Source organism: Hyperolius riggenbachi, chromosome 4 (genome assembly GCF_040937935.1).
Source record: "Hyperolius riggenbachi isolate aHypRig1 chromosome 4, aHypRig1.pri, whole genome shotgun sequence".
Lineage (NCBI taxonomy): Eukaryota > Metazoa > Chordata > Amphibia > Anura > Hyperoliidae > Hyperolius > Hyperolius riggenbachi.
In genome coordinates this window covers 444,234,033-444,256,634 of record NC_090649.1, presented here as the reverse complement: position 1 = coordinate 444,256,634, position 22,602 = coordinate 444,234,033, and the positions used below count along the sequence as shown (strand labels likewise).

The window sequence follows — 22,602 nt, the reverse complement described above, 5'->3', positions numbered from 1 at the left end:
AGAGACAGACTGACTGATCTTTTTTCAGTCCTCAGACTCCTCTGTTTGGCCCGGACATGGATAGCACAGTATCCAGCTCCCCAGTAATTCATTTAGCATGTTGCTGACAGTGACTGGCAAGGTATTAATTTATAACATGTAATCTGTGTGATTGCAGGAATACTACCGATATTACACCATTGATAACCTGAAGAACACGGCCAACAGCAGTACTCTGAATGAGGTGGAGCTGAAGAAGGATTTGCTCGAAAAAGGTGATCCGACTTTCTATCCAATCCAATGTCTCCACTCCATCTATCCAATCCAATGTCTCCACTCCATCTATCCAATCCAATGTCTCCACTCCATCTATCCAATCCAATGTCTCCACTCCATCTATCCAATCCAATGTCTCCACTCCATCTATCCAATCCTATGTCTCCACTCCGTCTATCCAATCCAATGTCTCCACTCCATCTATCCAATCCTATGTCTCCACTCTATCCAATCTAAAGGTGCCCACTAATGGTCCAAGATAATTCTGATTGGAAGTGAAATATCAGAATTCATCAATTGGAGCAAATACTGGTTAAAAAAATGTGGCAATCAATTTTTCTTCTCTGAAATCAGATGTAATTGCAAGCTATCGATTGGTTATAATCATAATGTCTAATTTTAACCAATCGATATGACATTTTTAAGATAAAGTGAGCAATCCTTTCTGTGAAGGGAATTTTGCTGAAGAGTAAGATTTTTAGTGGTGGCATCTTAGGTGAGTTTCGCTCCAAAATTAGTCTTTCAAAGATGCAGAAGAGGAAGATTGGACTTGCACTAGCTACATACATACTGGTTGACGAAGAAAAGAAAAAAACGCTAAAATTTATTATGCAAGTATGCATTTCCTTTACAATACTTTACAATAAATATTAACACACACACACACACACACACACACACACCTACACACACACACCTACACACACCTTAATTTTACACACACACACACACACACACACACACACACACACACACACACACACACACACACACACACACACCCACACACACACCCACACACACACCTACACACACACCTACACACACCTTAATTTTACACACACACACACACACACACACCCACACACACACCTACACACACACCTACACACACCTTAATTTTACAATCAAAAAACACACACACACACACACACACACCTTAATTTTACAATCAAAACTACTCTCTTTATAATATTAATTTCAGACAATGCCAATTAAACTATTTCAACAAAAAAAATAGTTTGAGAATAATCATTTACTACACCATCAACAAACCAATCTTTGCTTCCTATCTATAACAAATGACAAGAAAATCCAAATTTTGGTTCAACGAAAATCCAATCGGACAATTCTTCCATCATCATTCCATCCATCCAATCCAATATCTCTACTCCATCCATCCAATCCAATGTCTCCATCCAACCAGTCCAATGTCTCCACTCCATCCAACTAGTTTAATGTCTCCACTCCATCTATCCAGTCCAATGTCTCCACTCCATCAATCCAATGTCTCCACTCCATCTATCCAATATCTCCACTCCATCCATCCACTCCAATATTTCCACTCCATCCAACGAGTCCAGTGTCTCCACACCATCTATCCAACCCAATGTCTCCACTGCATCCATCTATTCAATCCAATATCTCCACTCCATCCAACTAGTCCAGTGTCTCCACTCCATCTATCCAATTCAATGTTCATCCTTTTGCTCCACCTATCCGTTCTGATCTCTCCACTCCATGTAGACATTTATTCTGTCCCAACTCTCCAGTCTGCCTGTCTGTCCAGCTTTCTATAGACCAGTGGTCCTCAAACTAAGGCCCGCGGGCCGAATGCGGCCCGCCAAGGCTTTTTCACTGACCCCCAAACACAAAATGTGTAACTTATAGATGCGGCCCACTGTACCTTTTAAATATCGGTGGCCTGCATATAGAATAGCAGTGCTGGAACCCCTATCCACATACTGTAGAAGCCAGCGAGCAGTAATTCGCTGGCTTCCAATCCAATTCTGCATCAGGTCGTCACATGGGTATGCTTCACTGTCTGGTGCACAAAGACATTATTCGGGCCCCGCATGACTGAATGGCTGCTGCTGGGAGTTCTCCTCTTTGCATGATTGGGAGGAATCAATACCTAGATTCAATGTAATGTTTTTCAACATCATTTTATGTATGTTGCGGCCCTCTGGCAGTCTAAAGTATGTTGACCCGGCCCTTGGCCGAAAAAGTTTGGAGACCTCTGCTACAGAGCCTCTGGAAGATCCAGAGGTTTCTTTCTTAGTTATGTATTTAGTTTTTTTTATTTTCTTTCTTTATTTTTTTTTTCACGATTCAAATTTATTGAAGATAGTAAAAACAAAGCAATACGGATAAAATAAAACGTGTCAACATAATAACAACTGCAGATAGCAATACAAATCATGAGAAGAAGCATGAAAAGGAATTCAATAAAAAAGGTTTAAATTCATTTCTTCTCTAGAAAGTATAATTCCTGTCTTACTGTTGCAGAAGAAACCTATTCATATACTAAAAATTGTGAACATTAGCATTGTACAAACTGAAGTTATAGCGTTATGTTACCTCTGTGATTCGATTTTATTCTTTTGGCCTCTGGTTCCCTTTGTGTCTTGCTTGTTAGAGAGTTTTCTCTTTGTAAGACGGTGTATACATGTTACTTGTGACATCATCATTTGTCTTCTATCCCAAACAGGTGACAACGCAGCAAAATCTGGAGGCAAACAGTCCATTGTCCACATCCTGCAGAAGGTTTGCTGTCACCTTTGTTTACTAATCTCCTCCCAGAGTAGGGTGTCCTATATTGCATCACTAACCCTCCGCATGGGGGTAGCTGCCTGGTAGTATGTGGAGATGGTCAATGAGATGTAGCAACAGATTGCATGTAGCTTGAGCGCTGCGTAATATGTTGGCGCTTTATAAATACAATAAATAAATAAACGGGAAGGCCAACAGAAGAAAGGGGGCCACGTGACGAGTGCTGGGAGGGGGCCACGTGACGAGTGCTGGGAGGGCGTCACGTGACGAGTGCTCGGAGGGCGTCACGTGACGAGTGCTGGGAGGGCGTCACGTGACGAGTGCTGGGAGGGCGTCACGTGACGTGTGCCCTGAATTACTAAGCTTCATAATTAGTAATTAGCCTTCCATATAGAGTTCTGTCTCACCACTCCTGGTAATGACAATAAATGTATCGAGCAGTCTTCTCCCCATACTCTTAAAATGTAGCAGAGCTGAGGAAAAAAAAAGTTTTATACAGATCCAAACGCAGTTGCGGCCAGTCTGCACAAGAAAAGTGCGCCCACTGCGTATCTCTCCGGTGGCTGCTGGAGAGATGCGTAAATAGCGCACTTCACTTGTGTCAGACTGGCCACAACTGGAGGTAGTAACGGGACCCAGTGCCAAAGAGGGAAAAGACTGAGGACGGCGGTGTGGGAGCGATCCGAGCGTGTGGGGCTGGAGGAAGCCCCAGGTATGTACAAACTTCCCCCCCCCCCCCCCTCAGCTCTGGCTTGCTTTTAAGGGGCCCATTAACGGTACTATATTTCCCTCATATGCGTTTGGATCTGATGTGCAAGATGGTAAAGGTGCCCATTAATGATCCATTTTTCCAAATATTCAACCATCTGATTGTTGCAATCGGTCAGAAATGATCGTTCGGGCTCATCAGCTGAGGTGAAAATATGTAATCCAATCTAGCTAAAAGAATCCGTCAATTAACCCTTTGCACACTCGCATGCAAATGCTTTCATCCAAAACAATCATCCACGACCACTCCCTAGAGCTAGGTTAAAAGCTGGGGTCTTTCTTACAAAAGAATACATTATCTTGCGTAGTCACCTACACTGCGCAGTGGTCCACTAGTGTTAGTATGTTCCTAGCTCAGGCCCTGTAACTTGCATAGCACAAACATACAAGCATACAGTGCGTCAAATCTATCTCAGGCCTTGTTTCCATCTGTCTGCTTCTGTCTGATTTTTATCAGCACATCAATGTTACAAATTGATGCATGTTGCTGAAAAGTGCACAAATGGAAACCAGGCCTAAGGATTAGGAGCACTTGCAGGCGAGTGTGAAAAGGGTTAATTGACTTTGCTGTTTTGTTGGCCACATCCCCCTTTATCATCTACCCTATAACTTATGTCCTATCTTGAGGCTATGTGCCAGGATCTATGTGTTTTTTTTCTTGAGGCCAGGATTGTGGTATATAATTGATTATTCCCATAAATGGGTAGATTAGGGTACTTTCTTCAGATACGTTCATAAAATCCAACATTCCAATCAACAAAATTCTGTATTACAAATCTGAGGCAAATATTGTACCGTTAATGGCCACTTTTACAGATGCCGCTGCATGAGCTGGAAGGCGGCAATTTCAGCTTCTGTCAGTCATGGAAATTCACAGCTGGCAACAAACTAGAGAATTTTATGGTGTTAAAAATAAGATTCATTCCAGAGTTGTAAGATGTATTGCTTGAATGGATGCAGATGCAGAGAACAGTATACTAAATGCATTCAGCGCCATCGTGTGGCTGTCTTTAGTATTGCATAGTCAGTACATACAGTAACCAGCAGCACTTACGGTTCTCTTCTCTATTACCATAGCACAAGAAGGGATGGGGCAGTCCTGCAGTACAAGGCCACATTATATACTGCCCACCATACACTGCAATTCTCTTCTCCATACACCTTATATTAACATCCCTCCCCATACACGTTAATGACTGCCTGTATTTCTCATTGTAGATCTGGGTACTGGCTCTATCCGTCTGTTTGGTGTTTACCGTCACAATTGGGATCTTCCCGTCTGTCACTGCGGATGTGAAGTCAACCATTGCCGGCGAATCTGAGTGGGGTGAGTAGCGATGGTGTCACACCCACTATGCCTAGGCACATTAAGTCTTGATAGTTTTGTCTAATATAACAGATTTAATTTACAAACTGAAGTGGTTGTATGATGATGTATGACTTCTGGTCCCAATAAGAAAGAGTGGCTTTTAGATCTGTACAGGACAAGGGGGGTGGCTTGTAAAGCTGTAAAGGAAAAAGGGGGATGGCTTGTAGATATGCACATGGCAATGGGGAGTGTCTTGTATGTCTATTCATGGCAATGGCTTACTGATTTATATAGGGAGCTAATGTCACCCCGAGACTCCCCTATAAAGTTTGGCCATCGCACAGTCCCTTCTCTGCTGGATGATGTGGAAAATATTGTAGGAAATAAAGACGAGCAGATCCAGGTTCCTTCTAAATAAAATGTCATTCTCTGGTTTACATATAGAATGATGGATGATAAATCATGCAGAGGTTTTCATGCCATCACTAACTGTAAAATAAACGGTGCCTGGCTTTCCCCAGAGCACAGGTGCTGGCTGGATGTAGAGGAGTGGATATTGCTCAGTGATCATGTGCCCTCATAGATGGACAGTGCTGGCTGGATGTAGAGTAGTGGATATTGCTCAGTGATAATGTGCCCTCAAAGATGGGCGGTGCTGGCTGGATGTAGAGGAGTGGATATTGCCCAATGATAACGTGCCCTCATAGATGGACGGTGCTGGCTGGATGTAGAGTAGTGGATATTTCTCGGTGATAACGTGCCCTCATAGATGGGCGGTGCTGGCTGGATGTAGAGTAGTGGATATTGCTGAATAACGTGCCCTTATAGATGGGCGGTGCTGGCTGAATGTAGAGTAGTGGATATTGCTCAGTGATAACGTGCCCTCATAGATGGGCAATGCTGGCTGGATGTAGACCAGTGGATTTTGCTCAGTGATAACGTGCCCTCATAGATGGGCGGTGCTGGCTGGATGTAGAGTAGTGGATATTGCTCAGTGATAAAGTGCCCTCGTAGATGGGCAGTGCTGGCTGGATGTATAGTGGACATTTCTCAGTGATCATGTGCCCTCATAGATGGGCAGTGCTGGCTGGATGTAGAGTAGTGGATATTGCTCAGTGATAACGTGCCCTCATAGATGGGCGGTGCTGGCTGGATGTAGAGTAGTGGATATTGCTCAGTGATAACGTGCCCTCGTAGATGGGCAGTGCTGGCTGGATGTATAGTGGACATTTCTCAGTGATCATGTGCCCTCATAGATGGGCAGTGCTGGCTGGATATAGAGTAGTGGATATTGCTCAGTGATAACGTGCCTTCATAGATGGGCGGTGCTGGCTGGATGTAGAGTAGTGGATATTGCTCAGTGATAACGTGCCCTCATAGATGGGCGGTGCTGGCTGGATGTAGAGGAGTGGATATTGCTCAGTGATAACGTGCCCTCATAGATGGACAGTGCTGGCTGGATGTAGAGTAGTGGATATTGCTCAGTGATAACGTGCCCTCATAGATGGGAGATGCTGGCTGGATGTAGAGGAGTGGATATTGCCCAATGATAACGTGCCCTCATAGATGGACAGTGCTGGCTGGATGTAGAGTAGTGGACATTGCTCAGTGATAACGTGCCCTCATAGATGGGCGGTGCTGGCTGGATGTAGAGGAATGGATATTGCCCAATGATAACGTGCCCTCATAGATGGACGGTGCTGGCTGGATGTAGAGTAGTGGATATTTCTCGGTGATAACGTGCCCTTATAGATGGGCGGTGCTGGCTGGATGTAGAGGAATGGATATTGCCCAATGATAACGTGCCCTCATAGATGGGCGGTTCTGGCTGGATGTAGAGTAGTGGATATTGCTGAATAACGTGCCCTTATAGATGGGCGGTGCTGGCTGGATGTATAGTGGACATTTCTCAGTGATCATGTGCCCTCATAGATGGGCAGTGCTGGCTGGATGTAGAGTAGTGGATATTGCTCAGTGATAACGTGCCCTCATAGATGGGCGGTGCTGGCTGGATGTAGAGTAGTGGATATTGCTCAGTGATAATGTGCCCTCATAGATGGGAGATGCTGGCTGGATGTAGAGTTGTGGATATTGCTCAGTGATAACGTGCCCTCATAGATGGGAGATGCTGGCTGGATGTAGAGTAGTGGATATTGCTCAGTGATAACGTGCCCTCATAGATGGGCAATGCTGGATGGATGTAGACCAGTGGATTTTGCTCAGTGATAATCGATCGGCACCAGAGCTGCAGATCAGTGACCTTCCCTGTACATTTCTGTTCCACATGCAGGAAAATACTTTATTCCAGTCGCCTGCTTCCTGCTTTTCAACTTGATGGATTGGGCCGGCCGCAGCATGACGGCGATCACCATGTGGGTAAGTGACCCCTCGCCAGATCACACGCCACTCTGTACAGTTCATTCCCCACTCCAGCCTGTCTTTCCATAGACATACATTACAGTACAATCTTGTTATAATAAACTCTGGTATAGTAAACATTCAGGTATAGTAAACTACCTCTCCAGGCCCGGTCCAATCTCCATTATAAGTCTATGGGAGCAGCTCCTGGTATAGTAAACCCAGATATATTGAAACTTCTGTTATGTTTCTTGGCTCCTATGTGACGCTGACTCTGGATATAGTAAACAGTGGGCGGTGCATGCGTCCTATGTCGGTGTGAAACCCATGGTCTGCTGCTCTTTTCAGGCTGGTGTCAGGCGAGTTGATGCCTGATAACATTTGTAAGACAAGAAGAACGTATCCGGCACGGGATATACAGTACTGTACAAATAAGCAGCCTGGGGGAAATGAGGAATAATGTGAACATAAACAAAATAGAATGCAGTGTTACCACTTCCACTTTGCTATCACTGATAAAAGTATAATCACAGTCCTCCCACGGGGTTGTACGCACTCCCAGGTATCTCTTCCCTTATTTGCAATGACGCTCCTGGTAGCATGTGGAGCGCAGTACAGGCTACTTTCACTTCTAGTGCAGAACAAAGCGGGCCTACTCACTGCAAAACTAAGGCAAGTGGAGAGCAGAGTGCTAAGTCCCGCCTGCAGAGGTGTCAGAGCCACTCTCAAGAAGTGAGTGGCTGTCTCTATTCAATGACTGCTGCAATTTTTAAGGAGCCCTGGATACTGTACCAGCAATTTGTCCAGCATGGCTATGCAGCCCTAACGTATACTTTACCTTGTAGTCCACCAAGTGTGCATGTGCTTGTACTGTACCTCCAATGGTACGACAGAGTTGGTCCTTTGCAGCAGAAAATGCACTAGGGTGGAACAAGCGACGTTTGTTGGAGATGTGGGTTTAGCCTGGGCACATTTCATCATATGACATGGGACTGCACATTAATTCAAACTTTTTGGAATAAAATAACTCTCTTTTTATTAAATTCTTTAAAGGGACTCTGAGCAGTGCAGAAACTATGGAAAGATGCATATCATTTTAAAGCTCCCTTTCTCCTCTTTCCAGTGATATATAAAACGCCGCCCTACGCCTTTTAGTTTTCGCTATTTTCGTGATTGAAATTGCCATGGCCGCGATTTCAATCGCGAAAATAAAGAAAACTAAAAGGCGTAGAGCGATGATTTAGGTGTCGCCAGAAAGAGGAGAAAGAGAGCTTTAAAATGATATCCATCTTTCCATAGTTACTTGTATTACACAGGACGACACTTTCCCCAGTGTCAGCAGCTCCATTCAGCAGAAAAAGTCGGCCTGTGTAATACAATGTAACTATGGAAAGATGGATATCGTTTTAAAGCTCTCTTTCTCCTCTTTCTGGCGACACCAAATCGTTGCCCTACGCCTTTTAGTTTTCTTTATTTTCGCGATTGAAATCGCAGCTGCGGCAATTTCAATCGCGAAAATAGCGAAAACTAAAAGGCGTAGGGCAGCGGTTTATATATCATTGGAAAGAGGAGAAAGAGAGCTTTAAAATGATATGCATCTTTCCATAGTTTCTGCACTGCTCGGAGTCCCTTTAAGTATTCAGCTTGTACCTTCATATAAGTCTTACTTGTTGGGATTGATTGAAGATCACCCTTTAAGTAAACATCAGCGCACTCTAGTTAGACTTCTACTCTTCTATGCTAAAAAAAAACATTGCTTTGGAAGGAAGCTCTCTTCTGAGCCCTTTATCAAAGTTTGGAAAAGTCTCATTGACACTGCTCTCCCCCTATACAAACTTACTTGGATTGCAAGGGGGTCTCCAAATAAATTTGATAAAGTCTGGAAGGGATGGTTAGACTCTTCTGATTCAATTAGTGAAAATCCTGGATGTAAACCCTCATATTTTGGATATATTATAAAGATATGCTTTAAACGTGTAGAATGATTGGGTGCTTCTTGCCATTTATGATGTCTCACTACAGTGTATGCATGCCTCTGTTTGTTACCCACCTGCAGTTTTGTCAATATTCTTCACAAACTGTATATGCCTAATGAGTGTACAGGATATGTGTCTGTTTACTGTCAATGGCCTGTTTTTGTTGACTTGTTGGTTTGAAAACAATAAAAAGAGTTAAAAAAAATGCACCAGGGCTTACTGGGCCGTGACTAGGACAAATTCTGATATAGCAAACCACTTTTCCTGGTCCCTTGGAGTTTACTATAACAAGATTGTACTGTATTTGACGTGAATAATTGTCATTTTGGTAAAAATGTGGTAGTTTTCACAGGATTTTAGCGTAAAATAACTGCAGCACCTATAAATGGATTGTCATCTCCTCTTCAGCGACTGACAGCTGCCTGCCTAACCGTATATACTAAGGCCTCTTTCCACGGACAGTTGAACTTTGTGCTTCGTAAGCAGTTACCAGGTGGCGGCAGTGTGCAGTTACCAGGCGGCAGTGTGCAGTTACCAGGCAGCAGTGTGCAGTTGTAAGTTTGAGAGGCATTTCACTGCTTATCAACTGTCCATGGAAAAGAGGCCTTACTCTAAAAAAAAAAAAATGAAAAAAATTACCATGTATGGGCACCATTAGATAAATTAATTTCATTTGATTATTCCTTTAGATGGATTATAAAGATTTTTCCAACATGTCCGATTGGATTTTTATTGAAAAAATGGGATAATTGTTTGTTTTTCTTGATCGAAAAAGATTCTTTTCGACTTCCATTGGATTCGATCGTTTTGGTTGAATAAATGGGAAAATTGAACGTTTATATTGTACCGTGTATGGGCACCACAAGCTGGACGTTCACTATAGCTTACTGGCAACCGAGTTTAGTGACAGTCTGCAGGTCACGTTGTGTAGATGATTTTCTTCCCCTATCAGGCTTTTGGGCCAGCATTATCACACAAGCTCATTGCCAGCGGCTAGAGGCAACAGACTGCTGGCGCCTCGGCACTGGTCATGTGACTTCTGGATCTTGTGAAAAGAACATTGTGTCAGCCAATTAGCAACTCTTGATGTCGCTCCCACAAGATCTTCTGCAACAGCAAAAAGCATGTTACCAAAGCAAGGATCAGGTGGCTGAAAATCCACACTATAAAGAAATACTCTTTATTCAAAAGCCTTTTTCAAACAAAATTGTCCTATTATTTCTGGGTATATTGCAGGGGCGTAACTAGAACTCACCGGGCCCCCCCCTATAAGAATCTGTGCACTACAAGTAGCTCATAATCGAAATTTAACCAAATGCGGACCGACGCAGTATGAATCTACATCCAGCAGGTGGTGCTGCCGCTCTGACTGGACATAGATTCAACGTCCTCGTAAACGCTTCATCCTGAAGAGATCGTGCGCACCCGAGAGGGATATTAAGCTGTCATATGACAGCTGACATCTCCCCTCAGCGATGAGGCGCTATCGCGATTGGCTCCTGATTACGTGATCACTGCGATCACCGGTGGATGGTAGTGATCACTACAGAGCAGCTGTGGTGGGGGGGAAGAAGAGGATCCACTCACCTTCCTGAAGTTTCCCTGATGATACTCGTTCCCCTCCGCTCTGGCCGGCATCTCTGCTCGCTCTGACTCTGTGGGGTCCCGGCTTGACGTCACCAAGCTGCAACCTGGAACTGAGAGTCAGTGCGAGCAGGGATGCCGGCCACAGCTGCTCATCGCAGTAAAGGCTGTACTGGGGACACTGATACCTAGCTATTTAAACTGGGGATCTGGCTGCCTGACACCCCAAAGGCTCCCCCCCCCTCCCCCGCATGTAAAATGCCCTGGTCTGGGGGGGGGGGGGGTTAGGCTGCCGGTCCCCAAAATCTTAAATTCGACAACGCTGGTGGGGGGTGGTTAACTTACCCATGCAGCTGCCTTAGCCAATGCACTCCACTCTAATTCCATGTCCAGTGGCGTAGCGGAGCTGTGGGCCCCGATGCAAGTTTACATTGGGGCCCCCCCAAGCACTCTATACATAACAATTGATACAGCGCACCAAGACCTGCCAATGGCAACTACAGTGTCAGAGGTGCAAGAAAGGGATTGGGAGCACTTTTTTTTTAAAGAGAAGCTGTCAGCCGTACTATGTCAGTCAGGAAAAAAAAATATATATAAGTAGATACTTTCTCTACTTACATAACATATGTATTGCACTGTCCACGTTATGATTCCTGTGGATTTTATAAAGGAAACGTAGAGAATCCTATTCTAGACAGTTTCCATATTTACTGTGGCCATTTTGAAGCCAGTCGTGATGTAATATCCGCCCTTAAGGTGCATACACACATCAGACCATAGTCTTTGGAAAATGAAAGATCACAGACCAATTTGACCCCCTTCCATGTAATATGAGAGCCGTACCTACACAGTGTGTGTATGTGTGTGTGGTAATGCACTGTCTTGGTATATAGTGTATAGTAATGGAGTGTGTGTTGCATTGTATCGTAATGCAGTGTCCTGGTTTATATCTGTATTTCCACAGCCTGGTAAGGACAGTAAGCTCCTCCCCATCATGGTGGCGGCTCGCTTCATCTTCCTGCCCCTCTTCATGCTGTGTAACGTCATTCCCCGCAACTACCTGCCCGTGTATTTGGCACACGATGCCTGGTACATCTGCATCATGATTTTCTTTGCTCTCTCCAATGGATACCTGGCCAGTCTCTGCATGTGCTTCGGACCCAAGTGAGTATCTATCTCCCAATTATTTATTTAGTATTTATATAGCTCTGACATCTTCTGCAGCGCTGTACAGAGTATATTGTCTTGTCGCTTAAAGCGGACCTGAACTCAGAACTTCCTCTCTGCTCTACAAGATACACAACAGCATAACCACCTTCAAAGAAGAACATTTTTGTTACAGCTGATACAAATCCTGCAATAAATCTGCAGTGTTTCTACTTCCTCCTTTCATGGAAGCAGACCTATTGTTAACATCCTGTGCTTTCAAATGAGCTTATCTGCTTTGGCAGTCAGCTGACTCAGGGGAAAGATCAAATTACAACTTGTGATTAGTCACAGATGAGGGGGAATTAGACAGGCTAAACTCTCTAAATACATTCAGGGTGCATTTCTCTGTTTCCCTTCTGTCCTGTGCAAGAGTTCAAGTTCACTTTAACTGTCCCTCAGAGGGGCTCACAATCTAATCCCTACCATCGTCATCTGTCTATATTGTGTTCTGTAGTCTACAGCCAATTTACGGGGAAGCCAATTAACTTATCTGTATGTTAATTTAATATGACATAATAGTTAATATGTTCTGGAAATTGGTGATGGTCAAGCAGATGCAAATAACTTCAAGTTAATGCAAATGTATGCACATTTTTATGCAGTTTGGAAATGAACCAATCAAATCCTACTAAGGTAAATTTTGATTGGTTCATTTTCAAGCTGCATAAATTTGCATCAATTCAAAGTTATTTGCTAGTGAGTTATCTACTTGACCATCACTACTGGTAATTATTCCTAGTGTTTGTGTGTCTGCGCTGCCCCCTGCTGTCTCAAGAGAGCTCTCACAAGTAGGGATGATCAAATATATGCAAATTCTGCATTTATGCAAATGTATGCAGCTTGAAAATGGACCAATCAATTTAAACCTGGGTTTAAGTTGATTGGATCCATTTTCAAACTGCATATATTTCTGAATAATTTGCATCTCATTGATCATCCCTACTCACAAGAAGGATCAGTATAGGGCTGATAAGCAGACATGAAACCAACAAACGTTGATTCCGGTGATGCCTTTAATGACTAACTGTACTTGTGCAAGCTAATCTAACACGACTAGATTTCAAGAATAACGGCTCCCATATATACAATGATGTTGTGGCCTGATCAACCATCCAATTCAAAAAGGTTATTGAATCAGATGAAAATTGGTGCTGCAAAAAGCTTGTTGATCAATGTTTCGGACATGCAGGAAAGATCTTAGGCAAACTGCGCAGCGGTAACAGCATTCGATATCATTATACCCCTTGGGCACTCTCCAGATGTTCCCCACTACATCTGCGCCCCCCCCACGTACCCGTATAAGATCTCCCTTGTCCTGCTACCACCACTCCTGGAAACATCTGCAATCGACCCCCGTGTGGCACCAGGCGCATGTGTATGAGGTAACCACATGGTGACGCTCAGGGGAGATGGCAGAGGAGTTGTGGCAGTGGGACAGGTGAGATTTTACGCCCCACGGGAATGTGGAGGGCAGCCAGGAAGAGGTGGCGTGGCTAGGCCAATTCCTGAGAGATTTCATTCTTAAGTGTATCAGGAATTGGCCTGCAATATATAGGCAGGCAACAGATATCTCTCGATTGGGGATTGATAAGTCTGGCAGATCATCTTGGCTGAGGACAGACTGATATCATTATTCCCTTTCTTGCCCCTCTCGCTCTGTGAACACCCATATCTGTGATCTGTAGTCAGGCCTGATCAGTGTTTCCTGCATTCCACTGCCTGTCTGTGCCCAGAAAACAGAAGAGGGGGTCACAGGATGGCAGTTGGTCAGGGCAGGCCTCTGCTGAGAAATTAGCTTGTGTACTGCAGCCTTGAAGCATTCAACAGTTGCACCCTATATAGCCTGATGAAGCGGGCATACTCTAGAGAAACTCGTTGCAATAAGTTGGAGCTGTGAATAGAGATTTTTGCTAACTGACTTGTGTGAGTACACTGTGGGAGGTAAATCCACTACTACCTCCCTTTTTTAAACGGCTGTTAAATATTTTACTCTATTTTTGGTGCCTCCGTTATACTGTTTATACTGCACTTGCAGTCCACCCTGGGTGGAAGGGGATACCCCATTCTCCTTTTCCTGTCTACAAAGAGCAACTGGTTAGCCCGAGTGGGGTCGGGCCTAATCTCCCACCTGCTCTTACAGTGGTTACCTTGGCAGTAACCTACTTTTGTGAGTACAAAATTAGATTACTTTAATATAGTTCAGAATATCTAACATACTACACTATCAGGGGCTCTCAATCTCATTTCTTTGTTTTTTCACAAAGACTGCAGGATCAGCTCACCCAAGCGCAGGCCTCTATGCTAATGATATCTTTGTACACAACTCTGTCTGGCGACTGTAATTGTGCATGTTTACGCATCATTAGAAAACCACAGGAAAGTAGCAGCAATGTCTGTTTAAAGAGAACCTGAACTAAGAGATATGGAGGCTGACTTGTATTTCCTTTTAAACAATGCACATTGCCTGGCTGTCCTGCTGATCCCCTGCCTCCGCCATAGACCCTGAACAAGCCTGTAAATCAGCTCTGACTGGATTAGCTGCATGCTTGTTTCAAGTGTGTGATTCAGACACAAATATAGTCAAAGAGATCACCAGGATGCCAAGTAACTGGTATTGTTTAAAAGGAAATAAATATGGCAGCTATATATCCCTCCCTCTTCAGGTTCTCTGTAAGTTTTAAGAGCTACAAATCATTGAACACTTTTTTCCCTATTTAAAGGACCACTCTAGTGAAAAAGTAAACCGTTAAAATCTGCCAGTACCGACAGGTTTTGGATTAGTCCATCGCCTCATGGTGGATTCTCAGGGCTCGTTTCCACTATCGCGAATCTGCATGCGTCCAACGCATGCAGATCCGCACATGTAATACAAGTGGATGGGCCTGTTTCCACTGTAGCGTTGTTGAGGTGCGTTTTTTTCAGCGTGAAAAAAACGCACAAAAGAGCCAACGATTTCGCCTGCGTCGGGAATCCGTGCGAATCGCCGCTAATGTATTTAATAGTAAAAACGCATGCGTTTGTTACATGCGTTTTTACCCGCGATTTCGCGTGCGATTTCGCACCTTTTTCAATTTTATTTAGCCCTGGCAGTGTCATGGTTAATTTCGCATGGCACCCTGCCATGCGAAATCGCGGGTAAAAACGCATGTGGAAACGCATCCGCATGCGTTTTTACAAGCGTCGGAATGCGGCCGAAATCGCGTCGCAACAGTGGAAACAAGCCCTCAGGGTTTTCCTTGTTTTCAAAAGCATTTGCTGAAGGACAGTTTAATTGCCAAAACAGTAAGCTACCAGCCAGCCTCCCTACTTACTTGCACACTATTTTGGCAGTTAGAGTTAGCAACTGCTGTTCAGGAAAGTCTTTTGAAATCAAAGAAAGCCATGAGAATCCCCCTTGAGCAGATGGAATAGTCTACAAAAGTCAGTTGTGTCAGATTTCAACTGCTTACTTTTTCGCTGCAGTGGTCCTTTCATAAAATTTGGAAAGGGTAAAAAAAGTTCCTGTAATCATTGATGGAGAATGGGTAGACTCATCAGGTGTTTAGACTCTTCTAGCTGCATGCTTGTTCTGTGTGAAAGTGCTGAAGCTGGAAGTGCAGCTTGACGGTCAGATGAGGTCAGCACTGGCAGGGTCCATATTGTCTGCGTTCCTCTGATCTCTCCCCTCTGATCTGTGCAGGAAGGTGGATGTCCATGAAGCAGAGACGGCTGGAGCCATCATGGCGTTCTTCCTGTCGCTGGGTCTCGCCCTCGGAGCCGGCTTCTCCTTCCTGCTGAGGATTCTGGTCTGAAGGAGCCGATGTCGGTCCGGCAGCCAACGGGGTCCAGTGATACCTCGTGTGTATTCCATGCCTTCTCCATTGCGGCACACAGCCATTGTAATGGAGGCCTCTCTGTGCTCGCAGCATCTCCATGCTCTCAGGCTGGAGAGCGCAGGAGCACCAGGCCTCACGCACAGACGCCTGCATTATACCCTGCACATAGGCGCTCACCACAAACTTACCACGTTAGAGCTGTTGGTGATACTTCCTCCATGAACTTCCACATCGGAGTGTTATCACTACGTCATCCGGACGGCCCCAGGGCCAATATTCTGTAACCCGTGTTTTTAATGTTAATAGTATTATGGTATAACTGACTAACTCTTCCTGCAGTGTTTACAGACAAAGGAAAATTACTTACATCTGCTCAACCTAAACCCAGAACCGAACAAGGTGAAAACTGAGAGCAATCAGTATAACTAGGTAACACCTGAGTCTCAAAAACATTGTCTGGTTAGTGTGCACACCAAAACCGCCACCCACAACTGAGCTGCTGCTCATGCTGACGCAATCCACACTAAGCCGCCGCCCACACTGACGCAATCCACACTTAGTCACCTCCCACAGGTGCTTCTGGATTCATGCATATTTACGACCTTTGGTTAGTATACAGGATTACTGACTGTCCTCAGAGGAGCTCTCAATCTATTCCCTGCTATAGTCTGAGACCAGGTATTTGGGGAGGGGGGGAGCACATAGCACATGTTCTGCAAGGCAGCAGGAGGTCAATCCACTTTCAGGAAATCCAGGTAAACCTAGGATGGACATATAACTTAGATACCGATAGTGAGCTAGCTGTCTTGGAATCCCATTGCTGCAAGTGGAGGAAGATATCCAGTTATTTACATTGAAAACCGCCATTGTGTAGCTGTGCCTGCCTGTCGCTGTGCAACTGTCGCCAGAATTGAGAACTCACAATTGGTCACACCTACTTCTTGTGTACTACAAGCCCAGCCCCCCACTGGAAAGGAACGGGAAGCAGTGACAAGCTCATGTGGGCCATGGTTCTGGCATTGTGGCTACCATTTTTGTAGCCTGTTTTATGGTCGCTTGTCATGCTGATTGCTATCAGAATTGCCTTGTTTAGTTCTGGGTGCTCATGAATCCCTTTACTTGCTGCATTTTATATTTTCTAGTGTAATATAGTCTTCTTTTTTTGTTAAATATCTTTCATGAAGGAGATTTTCTTTTTTTTTTTAGAAAATAGAGATAAGATTTTTTGCTGAGACTGACATTCTACTACTTGCTTGTGAGTGACATGAACTTGTAATTTGTTAGTCTGGTCAGGACGCTTTCCTTGCAGAGGATTCACCTTACAGACAGATGGCGCTATCGTTCAGGAGAATGGGATGCAGTCATTGCAGCTCTATATACAGGGAGTCCTTGACTTTTGAACGCCCGAGATACAAACAACCCGCTAATACCGTCACATTGTGAGAGGCGGAAGGAACAGCTTCAACTTCCCGTGTCCTGGCACACGCCCCCCCCCCCCTCCTCTGCTTCCCCAACCCAGTGTGTAATGCAGAGTACTGTGCAGCAGAATCTGTGCCCTCGCCTTTCTGCCGCAGTGCATCAATGTGCGTCTTCCTCTCTGCTCACCCTAGTGCCCGACATTTACACACAACCTGCAAGAGGAGACGCCGGGCACTAGAGCAAACAGGAGGCAGAGAGGAGGGTGCACAGCGCTGGACTCTACCAGGGAGGTGCGAGAAGCATGGATTCTGCTTCACTATACTGTGCATTATACACTGGGCTGGGGGAGCTCAGGGGGAGGGCGGGGACAGAAGATGGCACAAGGGGATGGAAAGGGGCACAGGGATGGCAAGAGGGACAGGGGTTCCAGGGAGAGCAGCATTAACCAGGGGAATGCGTCACTGACACTCCCCCCCCCCCCCCCTCCCCTTGCATAGATACCGCATGGCACCCCCCCACCCCCACCCCGGATATGCTCTGTCCAATCGGGAATGTTGGTAATTTCTATAGAATTCTAGCAGAAATCGACCATCTGACAGCATAGTGGGTCAACAATCTCCAGCAGATTCTATTACCATGACTGAATCTGCCAAGGTATGGCTTATAGTGTATATTAGCTTTATCAATATGGCTTCTCCCCAGCAGTACTTTCTGTGATTTCATTATGGGCATGGCTTCAGAAGGGGAGGAGCATCTGCCCCCTTCCCCTGCTGCCCATGTCATTACAAAAGTAAGTGGGTTCTGCCAGAGGGAGGGGCAGCAACTAAATCCGCCATGGGAAGCGACAATCATCTGCTGCGCCAGGTATTTTACTATATATGTTGGTGGTTTTTTTTTTACTGCAAAACCAAAACATTTTTAAATAAAATGTTATGTGCATTAAAAATCTAGCGTGTATAAATACTTGCAAAAAAAAAAAGAATTCTGGAGCTGGGCTATGGAACAAATGTTATACTGACGCTTCCTGGTGTACAGCCGGGACAGAAGCGGGCAATTCCTCGGGCTGCTCAGATAAACTAGAGAATATTGTATACTGTCAGCAAGCCTGGAGCACGGCCTTCCCCACCAATCAGCCCTGCCAGCCTGCAGATACATCATTCCATAACGTGGGGTACAGAGCCTTCATATGTGGAGGCCACACACCAAGCCTGCTCTGTACAGTGTGTCTTACTCTAATCCATGGAAGTACCATATATATCAATGCACACATATATGTGGAGACCACACCAAGCCTCCTCCGTACAAGGCATCCTACTCTAATCTATTGGAGTACCAACACTGGCCATATACAGCAATGTACAAATATATGTGGAGGCTGCACACCACACCCAAGCCTCCTCTGTACAGTGTGTCCTACACTAATCTATGGGACTACTAACACTGGCCATGTAGAGCAATATACAAATATATGAGCAGGCTGCACACCACACCAAGCCTCCTTGGTACAGTGTGTCCTTGGGAGGGACAAGGAGGCGGATGGATAGAGGAGTGATGTATAGTAGACAGGAGGGATAGAAGAGATAGGTACTGCACAGGGGGGTAAATAGAGGGGTAAAGCAGAACGAGATACAGAGGGGGAGTACAGAAGAGATGCAGTAAACTCTGCACCCTACTGGGGGAAGGAGAAACCGTGCAAATAGATGCCTGATATGTTGCTGCCTGCCACCAACTGAGAAGAACATAACCCAGGGACTATATACCCCTTATACTGCCCCCTATAGCCTCCTCACCCCTATGGACTGTGTACTTCAACCCCCTAGAATGTCACCTATATCTTCACCACCCCTATGGATGGTATACCACCTTCACTGTGCCCTTTACTCTCCCCACACAGATAATTATTGCTATTGATTTATAAAGCGCCAACTTATTCTGTGGTGCTGTACAAAGTAAGAAAAAACAAACTTGGGGTACATAATACAGACAATAGTATACACAAAATATATACACTGGTACAAGATACAGAATTGGTAATTACAGTGACAAGTGTAACAATCTAAATAAAATGTATAACAGATTGCAAGATAAAAAAAATGAATAACAAATTCTATATGCAAATCTGAGATTACGGGTGGGCTGGTAACTTGAGACAAGTGAGGATATGTATAAGGGAGAGATTGTACCGAACTTTGTAGGTTAGGGTTAAGAGTTTGAAATGAAACCTCTCGCTAATTGGCAGCCAGTGAAGAGCTTGACAGAGAGGAGCAGCAGCAGAAAGCAAGAAGAGAAGATGATTGAGACAAGAAGCAGAGGTCAGTACAGATTGGGAGTGGTGCTGGTTGGTTAGTTGGTAGTCCAGAAGTAGTATACTACAGTAGTGCAAACAAGATGTTATAAGAGCATGTACTAACATTTTATTAGTGTCCTGAGTGCGCAAAGGTTGGATGTGAGATATGTTTGTGTTGGAGATGACAGGATCCACCGATGATGTCATCAATATCAGCCTGGATCTCACAAATGGCCACCTGGACAAATCCAACGCATATGTCAGGATCCTTCTACTGGACTTCACCTCGGCTTTTAACACCATTTGCCCCAGCATACTTCAGAAGAATATCGCAGCACTGAATGTCCATCCCACCCTTTGCCTGTGGATCAAAGACTTCCTGAACAGGTCCCAAGTCGTTAAGCTGGGGTATGTCGCCTCTCAACACGCGGGCCCCACAAGGCTGCATCCTGTCACCGATCCTGTTCTACCTCTATGTCAGTGATGGCTAACCTTGGCACTCCAGCTGTGGTGGAACTACAAGTCCCATAAGGCATTGCAGTACACTGACAGCTCTAAGCATAACTCGGGGAGGCAGAGGCATGATGGGATTTGTAGTTTTGTAACAGCTGGAGTGCCAAGGTTAGCCATCACTGCTCTATGTGAACAACTGCAGGTCCATGGCGAACTCTGTCAAGGTCATCAAATTTGCTGACGACACCACCATTGTTGGCGTGGTAACAAACAATGATGAGCAGGACTACCATCATTGGGTTGACAGAATATACCCTCTTTCCCTGAAAGGAAGACCTACCCTAAAAATAAGCATTAGCTAGAATTTTAGCATGCTTGAAATATAAGCCCTATCCTGAAAATAAGCCCGAGCAGAAATTGGAGGAGGAAGAGGCGGCCAGCAAGTGGGGACACAGCTGTGCAGTGCTGATCGGGCACCGATCTCGTCATCCAAATGGCCTCAATGAAGTATTCACTTTTGTGCCATTCTTAAAGATGTAACCCCCTGCTTTGCTTTTTGGTACCTATATTAGTCCAGCCTTAGTTCACATACTCCTCTATATGATCTAGGTCACCTCTGATGTATTGTGTTTGTTTAAATTAGACACCTCAGGTTATTAATGTGCCCTTATAAGATAACTCTCAGCCCTTTTCAAGTACTTATTGGTATCTACAATGTATATGAATAATGGGCTCTAGCTTTTAAATGAGTATATATGTATTGTCATCTTGTAATACAATCCGTGCTGGATGCTAGGATACGCGTAAACAAACCGGACGCTTTATTTGCGCTCCATAGCGAGTGCTTTGTTATATAGCAAGTGATGACAGTAGTCCGCATTGGGGCCACGCCTCCTTCTGTCCACCAATGGAGGGGGCACTTTGCTACAACACGGCGGCCGCCCACCTAGCGAACGAGTGTTGATGCGGGTGACGTCAGACTCGCAGCGCACGCCATTGGCTGACTGCGCCCGCTAGGCCATGTGACTAGGAGGACCGATGAGAGACCTGGAAATACGATGTTTGGCGTTCTGGCATTTTAAGGCCAGGACTGTATGGCAAATAGGTTTTAGCTCTTTTGATGTACAGGAAAAAGTATTTGGTAGGTAGTAAAACCTTTTGTATACCGCTAGAAATGTTACATTGTTACCTATTGGGGCTGCTCAGGATTGGTTAAGACTTTGACATATGCTGTAACCAATGGAATGGTAAAACTATGGGGGCGTGTCATACATGGGGTCTGAAACCCTCCCAAAGGTCCTGTACCCGGTATAAAAGGGCAAAGGGGTGGCCATGCTCGTTTGGCTGCTATCATATGGCCATTATGCTACATGATGTACTGAATGATTATTAATGTATATATGCCCCTTAGCACGGTTTTAACACCCTGCACTTATGCACATTTCCCTTGAAAAAGCTTCCTTCGGGAAGTGAAACGTGGGGTTTTTAGGTGGGGGTAGTGTTTATGTATTTCAATAGGGTGAACTAAGGAGGACTGAGAGCTCATTTTCTCGGATGACAATATACTTACCTTAATATTCTCTGTATTTTCACCATATCAGTCATCTTTGATGTTTTTACAGCAGCTTTAATGTTTTTAATAAATTGTTATTAAAAGTTAAATTTTAGTCCTAAACAAGGGATTACATTTGTGTATATGACAGGGCAAATGTCTGATCAGTACAGTAGCACACCTTCAAATCCAGGAACAGCACAGTAGAAAGAAACAGAAAATGTTCTGCTGAGGTACATTTCCTGTTACAAATATAAGACATCCCCTGGAAATAAGCCCTAGCACATCCTAGTATAGAACAAAAATATACACTCTTATTTTCGGGGAAACACGGTACTAGTGGTGTAGAGTGAACAAGGCTGGTCCTCACCACAGCAAAAACTGAGTTGATAGTGAACTTCAGGAAGCATACTCCACCACCAAGCTACATTGACAATGGAAGGCAAATACACCATGACTCAGAGGAAAGCCCAGCAGAACCTATTCTTCCTCTGCCAAGTTCAGCATGGCCCAGGACTCTGTGCTCTGCTCATCCATCCTAGTCTTATGTGTAGACTCTTCCACCAGAGACAGATAAAAACTTCAGAGAGTCATTAGACCGGCAGAGAGAATCATCGAAAGAACTCTTCCCTCACTCGACCTCCTCCACAACTCCATACTACGCTCAAGAGCACTGAGGATTGCCAGTGACCTCTCACACCCTGGTCACCGCTTTTTCGACTCCCTTCAGGCCGTAGCTTTCGGGCCCTCTCCACCAGAACTTTGAGGCATAGAAACTAATTTTACCTCTCTGCTATCAACCTTTGGAAGTCCCTTCAGTCCATCCCACCTTAAACACCCCCCCCCCCCTCTAAAGTTGCAGCTGTTGGATCAATAGACTATCTAGCATAACAGTGTGTCTCCTTTTTGTACGCCTGTTTCTTTAATAATTAATTTTTACTCCTGTTTGTGCTGTTTTATTATCTATATTTCTTATCTCCACTCTGAGGAACTGTATGTAACAAACCCAATTCCAGACATGACCCAGTGATGCTTAGCAATTAAAACATTTCTGATTCGGGAAA

At 44.7% G+C, this 22,602-nt stretch overlaps 1 protein-coding gene across 5 annotated transcripts in view; it reads left to right on the top strand.

Annotated features, from left to right (window-relative positions):
* SLC29A1 (solute carrier family 29 member 1 (Augustine blood group)) overlaps window positions 1–18,192 on the top strand; it is a 151,697-nt gene extending 133,505 nt beyond the window's left edge. For all 5 annotated transcript variants that reach the window (XM_068232659.1, XM_068232656.1, XM_068232658.1 and 2 more), the window contains 6 exons: window positions 158–254; window positions 2,747–2,802; window positions 4,795–4,903; window positions 7,176–7,261; window positions 11,768–11,967; window positions 15,692–18,192. In XM_068232659.1, coding sequence (XP_068088760.1) covers window positions 158–254; window positions 2,747–2,802; window positions 4,795–4,903; window positions 7,176–7,261; window positions 11,768–11,967; window positions 15,692–15,803 — 660 coding nt within the window. In that variant the 3' untranslated portion in view covers window positions 15,804–18,192. The remainder of the gene's footprint in view (window positions 1–157; window positions 255–2,746; window positions 2,803–4,794; window positions 4,904–7,175; window positions 7,262–11,767; window positions 11,968–15,691) is intronic.
* Window positions 18,193–22,602: the final 4,410 nt, after the last annotated feature.